The following is a 13,621-nucleotide window of genomic DNA, read 5'->3' as shown; positions in this document are numbered from 1 at the left end:
ATTCCTTATCAGCTGAAATTATTATTAAAAATCCAAACTAAGTTTCTATGTAATGAAAGTGGAAGGAGTACCCATGTAACGCTGACATGTGTTATTGAAATACTACGAAATAATGGAAAGTATCTAATGAGTTTTTATCCTCCGTTAATGAAGCAGGAGAAAAAAAACAAGTACTTTAATGGATAAAAAGAGTGATACAGAGTGATTTCAGTATTTCCTCCTCTGTGAAGTGAAACGTCTCAGAAACTTTAACGTGACGACGTGAGAAGTTCTACCAGGATCGTTCTCCTGCTGACGAGCGCTTTTACATTCACTTTTTATTATTTCAACTAAAAGTTGCTTTTTGAAGCATCTGTGGAGTTTTTTTCTTTTTAATCAGCCGTCAAAAAGCACAAAGAAAGGTGTTGTTATTGCCTTAAAGGTGACCTCTGACCCCTGACCTCAGTCTGGACCAACATGCAGACGCCCTCCTTCTCGGATCTTTAACTTTTGTGATCAACTGCAAATTAAGGCTTCAAGAAACATCCGCTGGAATCTTCTAAAACACTTTTACACAAACTGATTAAAGTTCAAACGTCTGAAATGAACAACGACACAAACTGGAGGAATGAGAAGTGTGTGTGTGTGTGTGTGTGTGTGTGTGTGTGTGTGTGTGTGTGTGTGTGTGTGTGTGTGTGTGTGTGTGTGTGTGTGTGTGTGGCTTCAGTAGTAAAACTATCAACAGCACCAACTAGTGGACCAACATGGGAACTGTTCAGATCGTAAACGTGAAACTTTTGTGGAATAAAATCGATGTTTCCACTTGAGGCGTTGTCGTGGAAACGAAGCCTCAGCGGACAAAGAAAACAAAAAAACACGAGGAGTCCAGAGACCTTCGGATCTCGTTCCAGAGTCGATCAGACTGAGATGAACTCACGGGTCAGGCTGTTTCTATAAAAGCTCCTTCAGAACCACTTCCTGTTTCCTGTTTCTGGAGTTGAATTCTTCCTTCCTGTCTGAACCTGCAGTTTGACATCCGTCCAGCAGGGGGCCTCAGAGGACAGTGACTGCTGTGGATGAACACGTGTCCGGGTCAGGAGGTGAGCCTTCACGCTGCTGGGACACTGATTAGCATTAATATTGTTTGTTAAAGTGTGAAGCTGGAGAACATTCTGGATCAAACCGACTCAGAACAGTCCGACGGCCTCAAAGACAAAAGTCCATGTTTCCATCTCAACATGGCGTCTGCAGAAGCTCCTCCTCTTCGGACGCCGCCGCCGCTTTCTGAGTCTGAAACCTTCGAGAGCGACTTTTCTTCTCTTCCTTCAGACGTTTGACTTCACCGGCGGCTTCAGAGCGACTGCTCAGCGCTAAGCGCTAAGTGCTAAGCGCTAAGTGCTAAGCGCTACGAAAACTAAATGAACAACTTGAATCTGTTGTTTCGAACGAGACTTTTATCTCAGCTGATCTCATCAATTCATCTCGTCTCTTGGAAAGTTTAATTTTCTTCTTGTGAGATCGTTTCTACAAAGTGACTCGATTCAGGAAGTGTGAAGCTGCTTCCTGCTGATTTTAAAGTTCTTCCACCAGAATCCTTCTTCTGTGACGCTGAGACGTCATCAAACCGGAGATGTCCCGCCAAATTAAAATACTGGAAATACCAGTTTGTCTAAATGTGACGAGGAATTTTCTTCAGAAACGTTTTAGAGACGAACGTCAACAACGACTCCGGGATTCTGAGTTTGATTCCCTGAGGATTCTGGGAGGAACGTCAAGATCTTTTACTCACTAAATCTTCATCAGCACCCGAGTTCAAACGTCTGCTTGGTACGACGCCACCGCTCGGTGCGACGCCACCAATCGCTACGACTCCACCGCTTGGTACGACTCCACCGCCCGGTACGACTCCACCAATCGCTACGACTCCACCGCTCGGTACGACGCCACCAATCGGTACGACTCCACCGCTCGGTACGACTCCACCAATCGCTACGACTCCACCGCCCGGTACGACTCCACCAATCGCTACGACTCCACCAATCGCTACGACGCCACCAATCGCTACGACGCCACCAATCGCTACGACTCCACCGCTCGGTACGACTCCACCGCTCGGTACGACTCCACCAATCGGTACGACTCCACCGCTCGGTACGACTCCACCAATCGCTACGACTCCACCGCTCGGTACGACGCCACCGCTCGGTACGACTCCACCGCTCGGTACGACTCCACCAATCGATACGACTCCACCGCTCGGTACGACTCCACCAATCGGTACGACTCCACCGCTCGGTACGACTCCACCAATCGCTACGACTCCACCGCTCGGTACGACGCCACCGCTCGGTACGACGCCACCGCTCGGTACGACTCCACCGCTCGGTACGACGCCACCGCTCGGTACGACTCCACCGCTCGGTACGACTCCACCAATCGGTACGACTCCACCGCTCGGTACGACTCCACCAATCGCTACGACTCCACCGCTCGGTACGACGCCACCGCTCGGTACGACGCCACCGCTCGGTGCGACGCCACCGCTCGGCGCGACGCCACCGCTCGGCGCGACGCCACCGCTCGGCGCGACGCCACCGCTCGGTACGACGCCACCGCTCGGCACGACGCCATCGCTCAGTACAACTTGTACCGCCGACAGCTTTCTGACTTTACTTTCTTCTCTTCAGGCAGTTTGGTTTTTACAGCCAACGTCTCTTCGACTGGATTCCCTCGTCTTCATCGAACGGCCGAGGTTAAATCGACACGCCCTCCAGCCAACGACTCTGACAACGACTCTGACAACGACTCTAACAACGACTCTGACAACGACTCTGACAACGACTCTGACAACGACTCTGACGACGACGGGAGAATCCGGTGGGAACAGGTCAATGGAACAACATCAGCAGTAAAAACTAAACTGCCTGACGACAAGAAAGAGAAGAACTAAAGAAATAAAGAACCGGATTGAAGGATGGAGGTTTAATAAAGATCCTCTGTGATTCCTTCAAACAAACCAGAACGATCTCTGACCTTCAGCTGCATGAACTCTGAGTGCTGATGAAGATCATTGGATTGGACTGGAAAATCAAACAAAGACTCAGTTCACATCTGACTCGGTTCTGTTCTCTGACTTGGTTCGTTTGTGACTCGGTTCGTTTGTGACTCGGTTCAGATCTGACTCGGTTCAGTTCTGTCTCGGTTCAGTTCTGTCTCGGTTCAGCTGTGACTCAGTTCAGCTGTGACTCGGGTTCAGCTCTGACTCGGGTTCAGCTCTGACTCGGGTTCAGCTCTGACTCGGTTCAGCTCTGACTCGGGTTCAGCTCTGACTCGGGTTCAGCTCTGACTCGGGTTCAGCTCTGACTCAGTTCAGCTCTGACTCGGTTCAGCTCTGACTCGGTTCAGCTCTGACTCGGTTCAGTTCTGTCTCGGTTCAGTTCTGTCTCGGTTCAGCTCTGACTCAGTTCAGTTCTGACTCAGTTCAGTTCTGACTCGGGTTCAGCTCTGACTCGGTTCAGCTCTGACTCGGTTCAGCTCTGACTCAGTTCAACTCTGACTCAGTTCAGCTCTGACTCAGTTCAACTCTGACTCAGTTCAACTCTGACTCAGTTCAGCTCTGACTCAGTTCAGCTCTGACTCGGTTCAGCTGTGACTCAGTTCAGTTCTGACTCAGTTCAGTTCTGACTCGGGTTCAGCTCTGACTCGGTTCAGCTCTGACTCGGTTCAGCTCTGACTCGGTTCAGATCGCTCGTTGACGGCAGACTCCTGCATTTCTTTTCTTAGATTCCAAAACAACAAAGATTTGTCCCCCACAGTTCCAATCAGCTGATTAGCGACGGCAGCATCTCGTTATTCGTTCTACTTTAACTAGCGACTCTAAACTGCTGCGACACGACTCTGTGGAAACTTCTAGAACTAAAACTATCAGCAAACTGCAACGAATCGAATCTTTAAACGACTCCGATCGTCCAAAGAAAAACAAGGAACGTTTAACAGATCGGCTCCTCGCCGGGGAACTTCCTGTTTCTCTTTTCTGAGAGTGTGTGACTGACAAACAAACAAACAAACAAACAAACAAACAAAACAGTTTACCTGAAGATGTGATTCTTGGTTTTTTTTTCTGTTTCGTCTGATCAGGCGACTTATTTCACAGTAAGGAACATTTAGCGATAAAGACATTCATCAGCTGCAGCAGGAAGGAGATTCTTCTCCCACTGATTCAGTCGTTGTTTAACTTCCTGCGTCTGAATTCAAACTGTGATGAAGGAAACCCTGAATCACCAGAGCGACTCACTTCCTGTCCAGGTTCTGGGTCGGACAGACTGCTCTACGTGTTCAGTACCAGTGTTAGCGTGGCTCTCGGACCGCCGACGCTCCTCGTGCCCGCCGGCTTCCCGACGTCCTCCAGTTGTTGACGTTTCAGGTGATGCCGCTCGTCTGGCCGCCGGCCAATGAGAAGTCGCCACAGGCAGGAACGCATCGCGTGGAGCTAGCGTTAGCCAAGCAGTCCGACGCTTCAGTAAGACGTCGTCTCCGCCGGCTCCTTTTCTACTTTCTACCTCCACAATAAAACGATTTGCAAATACAAAATGGACGCTAGACATAGTTTTTGTTTTTCCTCGTAGCACCACGCCGTCGGTACAGTTCTGACGTCGGTCCAGTTCTGACGTCCGTCCAGTTCTGACGTCGGTCCAGTTCTGACGTCCGTCCAGTTCTGACGTCCGTCCAGTTCTGACGTCGGTCCAGTTCTGACGTCGGTCCAGTTCTGACGTCGGTCCAGTTCTGACGTCCGTCCAGTTCTGACGTCCGGTCCAGTTCTGACGTCGGTCCAGTTCTGACGTCCGTCCAGTTCTGACGTCCGTCCAGTTCTGACGTCGGTCCAGTTCTGACGTCGGTCCAGTTCTGACGTCGGTCCAGTTCTGACGTCCGTCCAGTTCTGACGTCCGGTCCAGTTCTGACGTCGGTCCAGTTCTGACGTCGGTCCAGTTCTGACGTCCGTCCAGTTCTGACGTCCGTCCAGTTCTGACGTCGGTCCAGTTCTGACGTCGGTCCAGTTCTGACGTCCGTCCAGTTCTGACGTCGGTCCAGTTCTGACGTCCGTCCAGTTCTGACGTCCGTCCAGTTCTGACGTCCGTCCAGTTCTGACGTCGGTCCAGTTCTGACGTCGGTCCAGTTCTGACGTCGGTCCAGTTCTGACGTCCGGTCCAGACGCTTCCTGGTTTCTTCTTCTTTTTTTTTTCCACTTTTTGTTGCTATGCAGACGCAGCGTCACCAAACACCAGGCTCACATGGGGTGGAGCGTTAGAGCACAGAGGAAGCACACGGAGGGGTGGAGCAAATGGGGGGGTGGAGTCGGGAGGAGGGGGCGGAGCCAGGGGAGCGGATGGGTGGAGCTGAGGTATCTATTCAGGTGACTGGTTCCTACACTGTGAGGGTGGGGCTCCGTCTGACCGACCTGGGGGGGTTTCTGGTCTGTACAGTTGGGGCAGGGGGCGGGGGGTGGGGGGGGCGGTGTGTGGTGGGGGCAGGGGGTGGTGGGGGCGGGGGGTGGTGGGGTGGGCAGAAGGCACATGTTGAAAAGATGAGGGGGGGGGGGGGGGGGGGGGGATGGGGGAGCAGGGGAAGGGGGACGGCACAAAGCGAGGGGGGGTGGCAGTGTAAATGGGGGGGAGGTGCGAGGGGGTTCATGACTGATGACCTGTCCTCCGTCCAAAGAAGGAAGTTGAGTCTTTGTCTGCATCACAAAGGAAAATGGCGCCGCCCCCTTCACACATTTTCACCAAGGAAGCAAATGTTTTTCCCTCGAAGCGCTCGGAGGGAATCGAACCTCCAGCTGAAAGGTTGGGACTCAGTCTATTGACCGTCAGCCTGGTCGGAGTCCAGAGACGAGCGGCGCCCGCCGCGGCGTCGGACCTCCAGCTGGACGACTCTCAGACTCGGACTGAGACGTGTTCCAGTGAGTGGGCGGGGCCGGGCGCCGCAGGGGCCACCGCCGCCGGGGGAGGGGGGGTTATTGCTTTTAACTCGTTGCCGGGGCAACTCTGGGTGCTGACACCGCGGTTGAGGGCGCCGGCACGCGGCGGGCCGGCGGGGGGCGGGGCTCCGGGGTCGGTGCGGGGGATGTTGACGGGGCAGGAGCGCGTGCGGGCGTGGCCCTTGTGGCCCCCCGGGTGGCAGACCAGGCTGCCCACGGTGTCGGCGTGTGACAGGTGGCGCTTCAGCCAGCGCTCCACCCGCTCCTCCTTGTACTTGATGGAGTACCAGGTGAGGAAGATGAAGAGGAAGCCCAGGAACTTGAGGCTGGCCGCCAGGCCGAAGTAGACGAAGCGCAGCGACGTGACGTCGTACTCCCAACACGAGCCGTGGACGCCGCAGTCCTGCTGCCACAGCATGCAGGTGGTGTCGATGACGGCGCCGAAGTAGATGGGCGTCGGGATGTAGGCTGATGGAGAGAAGGAAACGAGTGAAAAGGATGAGAAGAGAGTTCAAGTGGGAAAGTTAAAGACCAGAAGAACCAGAACATCTGCTCTCCTGAATCTAAATCAACTCGTTCTTCAGCAGTCGTGAAGCTTTTTTCACTCAAACTGATTCGCTGACGCTCGTTTCCTCGTCTGGAAGCTTTTAAAGTGACAGACGACCTCAGATAACCAGAGTTGAACTCTCCAGTCGATTCAGGATCAGATCATCAGGTTACCGCAGGTCAGAAAACAGGGCGACGCACTCGGTAAAATAAAAACACATTTAACTCACTAAAGCAGTTCGTACACAGAAACACGATCTGGTTGTTTTTACTAAAAACTGAAATCACTTTGTTCCCTCCAACTCTTTGTCAGGTCGCAGTACCAGCAGCAGTCAGAGGGGGCAGTGCTGAGCTCGGAAGACACAAACACAAGACATTATTGTGAGCTCTACTTCTGTGGAGCCTTTTTCTAAAGTTTTTTACTACGTTGAGGAGCAGCATCATTTCCTGCGTTACGTGACGTAACAGATACGTACAATCAAACCGATGTTTAGTGATCACAGACCGCGATCACCAACGGAGTTAAACCATCTCGGACGACAAAATCACACAATCTAATCAGATCCTGTGTTTACGTGAGTATTTAAACAACTTCAATTGGATTATTTATGTCTGAGGAACATCAGTTTCACTGAAACAGGAGAAAAACCTTTTCATGTCAAAATAAAAGTGAAATACTTCCGATGCTAAAGCTGCGAGTCAGAACGTCAGGAGAGCAAGTCTTTTCTTAAAGCAACAACAAAAACATTTCCCAGCCTCGAGGCGGCGACAGAGCATTTTTAAAAATGTCAAGAATTTAAATGAATTAAAAAAAATACAAATGAAAAGAAAACGGATTGTTTATGTTTCACTGACCGAGAGTCCTGAGAAGAACGAACTGCATCCCGAGAGCGAAGGGTCGCTCCTGCTCTGCTACAGACCTGCAACACACACACACACACACACACACACACACACACACACACACACACACACACACACACACACACACACACACACACACACACACACACACACACACACACACACACACACACACACACACACACACACACACACACACACACACACACAGAAATAAATATAGATTTTATAAAAATACAAATACACTAAGTAAATCATTTATATCACGTACACACCTATCGCGAAATACTTACTTATATACAGTATATACTGTATACACACAATCTGATTCAACATGAGTGGGAAGAAGTAAAACTTGTTCCATCAGACACCGGAGATGTGAGCCGACAGTGCCGACCACTGCACCCAGTGGCGCCGCCTGCTGGTGCGGAGGTCTGGCCTTCGTACCTGAGGGTGACGATGATGGCGGACGGCTGCGCGCAGGCGGTGATGAGCGTGACGATGAAGAGGAAGATGAGGAAGGGGATGAGCGTGCTGCAGGTGCGGTCGCACTTCCCCGACACGGCGTAGCCGTTCTCGTTCAGGTAGGTCTTGACGATGACGAGCTGCAGCTGGTTTCCTCCCTGACCGCCGGACGACGGCGTGATGACCTGCCGACTCTGAACGCAGGCGCAGTCCGAGTAGTTCCTCACCTGCAGACCCACGACCGGCGTCACTGAAGGATTTCTACTGCGTCACAAAGTCACGGCTACAAGCGTGAGTCGTGACTGAAACACGTGATTGAAGTAATAAAGAAACAAAAATACTATGCTCTACGTTTTCCACATTGATATGAGCAAGTACTACTTTTCAGTGTGTATTTTTACTGAAGCACAATTATCATGTAATATATTACTTTCACATTGATAAGTAACTCCTGAGTGTTTGAATTAATGTTAAAATATTCTGCATTTTGGAGTGAAAAACTTCATATCTTTTATTTGAAGTTCTATGGTTTTTACAAATTTTATAATCAAGAAAAACTTTGAATTTAGCAATTTTATACATTTGAATAGACTTAGGTCTGTTAATATTATATATTTTAACACCATCTAATCTAACGTTCTGCTTTTAGAATTGCTTTAAATTTATGATCAAACGTTCGTAGCGAACAGGTTTTACTTCTATATTTGTTTATCACTGTGTAAATGTTTACTTTTTTATCGAGGTAAACTGGACCGAAGGTCTGCTAATAACAGTTTATACAGTTTTAATAAAGTTAATAAGTTTTCATACAGTTTAAATCTGAAGTTTATATAGTTGACACGTAGGTTTTATAACATCTATACAGTTTTTATACAGTTCATATGTTTTTATAAAGTTTTAACTTTACACGTTACTTTTTTCTTAATACTTGAACTTGAGTATTTCCTGACAGTAACTAAACTTGTAATAAAGTAGAGTTTAGTCAATGTAATAGTGTCATTTAGATCATTTCTCAGAAGGAAGCAGTGAATCAGTTTGACTGAGCTGCTGTTTGTCTTCTGGTCTGGAGCAGCTGCACTGGTTCAGGTGTGTGTTAGGCCCCGCCCCCTCAGTAGTGCAGCTGAGTCCAGGCGGAGCGGCTGCACTACTGGAGGTTCAGGTGTGTGTTAGGCCCCGCCCCCTCAGTAGTGCAGCTGAGTCCAGGCGGAGCGGCTGCACTACTGGAGGTTCAGGCGTGTGTTAGGCCCCGCCCCCTCAGTAGTGCAGCTGAGTCCAGGCGGAGCGGCTGCACTACTGGAGGTTCAGGTGTGTGTTAGGCCCCGCCCCCTCAGTAGTGCAGCTGAGTCCAGGCGGAGCAGCTGCACGGAGCAGCTGCACTACTGGAGGTTCAGGTGTGTGTTAGGCCCCGCCCCCTCACCCCGGTGCTGTCGTTGGCCACGCTGCTGCAGCCGGCCAGGCAGGGGTTAAAGTACGTGATGCCGTCGGAGCCACAGACCGGAGCGTACTCGTGGATTTTACAGCCGCAGTTCACGTTACAACCTCCGGTCAGATTCCTCTGGGTCATGGTGAGGGTCGGTCTGCAGGACACACACACACACACACACACACACACACACACACACACACACACACACACACACACACACACACACACACACACACACACACACACACACACACACACACACACACACACACACACACAGGTTTTATCCCTGGTGAAACTTTTGACGTCATCTTGCTGAGAAACAAACAAATAAACAAACAAACGCTGATGTTTCTTCACGTTCTTGTTCGACGAAGAGAAGAAAGGAAAAAGACACTTAAGAAATAAGAGAAGATAACAAGAGGAGGACAGAGACAGGAATGAAACGAGGACAAATAAAGGAGGGCGGTCGTCCAAAGTTGTGGTTGGACATTTTCCATGGTGGTCATGTGACTGCTGTTAGACCCTCTGTTCAGTACTGCCCCCCTGCCCCCCCCGCCCCCCCTCCTCCTGGTCATGTGACCGCTGTCAGACCCTCTGTTCAGTACTGCCCCCCCGCCCCCCCCCCTCCCCCCGGTCATGTGACCGCTGTCAGACCCTCTGTTCAGTACTGCCCCTCCCGCTCCCCCCCCCCCCCCCCCCCCTCCCCCTGGTCATGTGACTGCTGTCAGACCCTCTGTTCACTGCGCGGCTCTGTGTGTGTGAATATAGAGTGACATGGAGACGCTCCATCTGGACTGAAGTTTGTCTAATTTAAAGGTTCATTTGGTGAAACAAGAGAAAACTCAGGGTGTTTTAATGTGATTGTGTCGTTTCACCGCTGCAGCCTGCTTCAGGTCTCTGGACTGACTTTAGCTGAGATGAAACTCAGAGTCGGCAGAAACAGACGGTTTGGGTGGAGCTGAGTCGCCCCCCCCCTCCGTCTGCTGCTGGCCCCTGGTCTCTTTCATAACTCTGCTCTTCCCTGGGGGTGTTTTAACTCTTCCTCCACAAACCCTCTGTTAGGTTTGATTTCTCTGTTTGATCAGCTCTGCCTGTGCCTCTGTGACCCCCCCCCCCCCCCCCCCCCCTCACCCGGTGGTGTAGGGGATGTTGATCCCCCCCAGGTTGATGCTCTCACAGCCCACGATGAAGAGCGTGGAGAAGCAGAGCAGCGACACGCCGCTGCAGATCATGGCCAGCTTGGCCGACTCTCGGGCTCCCAGCTTCAGCTTCTTGATGATGTAACCGCCCAGGACGATGCCCACGCCGGCGCTGGGCACGATGATCACACCTGAGGAGAAACACACGGCGGGACGCGTCAGACGGGTGGGAGGAAACCAGCCTGCCAACAACAACCGCAATTATTACAGACAGCAACTGCTGTTCCAATCCTGTCCACTGGGGGCTCTGTGAACCAAAAGTGATGAGCAGAAGGCAGAGATCCAGGATGCTGCTGAGATCGAAAGACACTGAACGCTAGAGGCCTTATCGCTCGCCGTGTTTCCACCCCCCACAACGAAAGGCGACGGGGAGCCGGTCCTACTGGACAGGAGGCGCAGGTGCAGGTGGAGGTTGGGCTCACCGGTGTAGATGCTGGCGCTGGAGGCTGGGATCCCGAACTGGGACTCGATGAACTTTGGGATGAAGGTGATGAAGGCGGTGACGATGGCGCTCTCGGCGGTGTAGGACAGGCTGACGAACAGGAAGGTCACGTTGCTCAGGATCCTCACGGCGGCTTTGGGCAGGTCTGACGGAGGAGCAGGAGCAGGAAGGGAATGGATCAGTACACCAGGCGGCGCCCGTCACGGCTCGCGCTCGCCGACGCCCCGTTACCTTTGATGTCCTTGCCGAAGCCCATGGACGAGGAGACCGCCTGGTTCTTGTTGTTGCTCTTCTCCTTCAGGACGTCGTCGTCACTCGACAGGTCGTCCAGGCTCAGCTTTTTCCTCCTCTTCTTCTTCTTGTGTCGCGGCGGCAGCTTCTTGGGGAAGGTGAACATGGGGAAGATGACGAGCAGCATGGCCACGGCGCACAGCAGGAAGCCGCTCCACCTGAACACAGAGGCACAGCACACACTCAACACTCAACACTCAACACTCAACACTCAACACTCAACACTCAACACTCAACACTTTTCTTCTTCACATTTCAACGGAAACGTCTGGACTCTTTTCTCTGGCCTCAGATTTCCTGAAAATTTTATTTTTGTTTTAAACAAGAAATTATGATGAAATCATAAATTATAAACAATTTAAATTCTTTCAGTTTAATTAATTTAATACAATGAAAACAAAAAGATAAAAGTCAGTGACAGACTGTATATCATGATAGGATTCTGTTTGATATTAAAATATTATTTATCATTTTTAATTATTTAGTTTATTTCCTTTTACGTCATCAATTATTCTACAGCTTGTGTTCATTTTATTTATTATATTGAATTTAACATCTTTCTAAAACTGTATGTTTATGAAAAACAAATATTGATTTCACTCAGATTTCTTCTTTTGTTGTTGGTCACGTTGCCATGGTGACGGTGGAGCTCAGTCGTCATGGAAACACAACGCTCTACGTGTTGGTACAGAGCAAAAACTAACCTTGAAGTAATAAAGCTCTTATTTATGAAAAGATCTGACTCAGTATTTCCTTTTTAGAAGTATTTTTTCCACATGCAGAGGTACTTTGATTACTTTGTCCACTTTAAGACAAAACATGAGTACTACTCTCTCTGAGAGGTGCAGGGAAGTAATAGAGTATCAGAGTAAGAGTTTCAACGACATCCCGCCAAAACAAGACTTTATGAGTCAGTGAGGGGACGAGCGACTCCTCCTCCTCCTCCTCCTCCTCCTCCTCCTCCTCCTCCTCCTCCTCCTCCTCCTCCTCCTCCTCCTCCTCCTCCTCCTCCTCCTCCTCCTCCTCCTCCTCCTCCTCCTCCTCCCAGCAGCAGCCAGAGTCCCAGCAGGAGGCTGGGGGCTGCTGACTCACTGCTGACAGGAACACGCAGTCTTTATGACAGTATTCATGTTCCTGACCAGTTGCCGATGAAGCGGGGGTCACTCTGGTCGATGGCGACGGCGGTCTTGGGGTCCACGTAGAATCCGATGAGGACTCCTCCCAGCAGGTAGCCGGCCGCCGGGCCCAGAGCCCCCATCACGTACATGATGGCTGCAAGACGAAGAGCACGCTGTCATCATCCTCATCGTCAGCAGACAACAAAACATCTGGAACATCCGGATCAATAAACTAATAAAGTCTTTAATGTTTGTTTTCAGGGAACAAATGAGCTCTTATAGGCTAGAGGAGGGACGTCCCGATCAGATCGGTAGATATCGGATCAGGACGTCCGAGGTTAGAGTCTTCATCTGAGAAAAAGAAGTGAAGATCAAACGAAACACGAAGGATAAAATGTCAAAACAACTGAAAGAATTTAGAAAGAAAAACATTTTAGAAACTGATTTATTATAAATAAAGACGAACTCATGTATTGTAATGTACTACTACACTCAGCGTGTATTCTAGTTCCTGATAATGAATCATAACACAACATAAGTTTCAGTCTCTGGCGAGTCGGAGAAGAATAGAAACTGTAACGTAAAGGTGGAGAAAAGCTAGATTATAATCTCACAAACCAAAGAATTTATGACTGAAAACGACTCTAATCCCAACATGAAGGTAATTGTAATGATATAAAACAGCAAAATGTGCAGAAACGTCCTCCAGGTGCATTCTGGGAGGTTTTTCTTTCATGAAAAGAGAAAAAGAGAATAAAGAGAATTAGTTTGAGATTTTCTGTCGTTTCTCCTGAATTCCTGCACTTTGACTCGTTTTCTTCTGAGTTTAGTTCTAGTGAGACGGCGCGGTGGAGCAGTGGAGAGGACGGACCGGCGGTCCTGGACGGACCCACCAATAGTTCTTTCAGCATTATTGATGTGAAGGATTTCAAAGTATACTCCACACATTTGGAAGGATTATCAAGTATATTTGACACAAAAAAGCCAGAGACCCCTGAAGCTGTATGGACTCATAACGTCTGCATAAGAGGTGGAAGATTCTAACTGTGATATTTATACGTTACTTTGATTTGTGTTAAATCAACAATATCGTGTATTTTTAGGTCTTTGATTTGGTAAACGGAGGATTTGTTGGAGTAAATAAAGAATAAACTCTTCTGGAGTTAGTTTGACAGTTCTTTCCAGCAGAACTCAGATATAGAAGAAGGAGGAGGTTAAAGAATAAAAAGTGATTTTACACATGAAGACTAGATTCTTTTGTATTTTTCAGCTTCACACTGAACTTCTCATTAAAAGTAGTTCCTAAAAATGTTT

At 49.6% G+C, this 13,621-nt stretch overlaps 1 protein-coding gene across 1 annotated transcript in view; it reads right to left on the bottom strand.

Moving 5' to 3' along the window:
- Positions 1 to 5,909: 5,909 nt before the first annotated feature.
- LOC308108397 (solute carrier organic anion transporter family member 5A1-like) overlaps positions 5,910 to 13,621 on the bottom strand; it is a gene marked incomplete at its 3' end in the record, with an annotated part of 16,559 nt that continues 8,847 nt past the window's right edge. Inside the window, exons 2-9 of the mRNA XM_080461272.1 lie at positions 12,329 to 12,461; positions 11,130 to 11,347; positions 10,879 to 11,043; positions 10,389 to 10,587; positions 9,246 to 9,405; positions 7,811 to 8,055; positions 7,355 to 7,419; positions 5,910 to 6,421 (exon numbers count right to left, since the gene is read on the bottom strand). Coding sequence (XP_080317398.1) covers positions 5,910 to 6,421; positions 7,355 to 7,419; positions 7,811 to 8,055; positions 9,246 to 9,405; positions 10,389 to 10,587; positions 10,879 to 11,043; positions 11,130 to 11,347; positions 12,329 to 12,461 — 1,697 coding nt within the window. The remainder of the gene's footprint in view (positions 6,422 to 7,354; positions 7,420 to 7,810; positions 8,056 to 9,245; positions 9,406 to 10,388; positions 10,588 to 10,878; positions 11,044 to 11,129; positions 11,348 to 12,328; positions 12,462 to 13,621) is intronic.

The sequence above is a fragment of the Lipophrys pholis genome (genome assembly GCF_963383615.2).
Source record: "Lipophrys pholis genome assembly, chromosome: 1".
NCBI classification, from domain to species: Eukaryota; Metazoa; Chordata; class Actinopteri; order Blenniiformes; family Blenniidae; genus Lipophrys; species Lipophrys pholis.
This window is presented reverse-complemented; position numbering and strand designations above follow the sequence as displayed.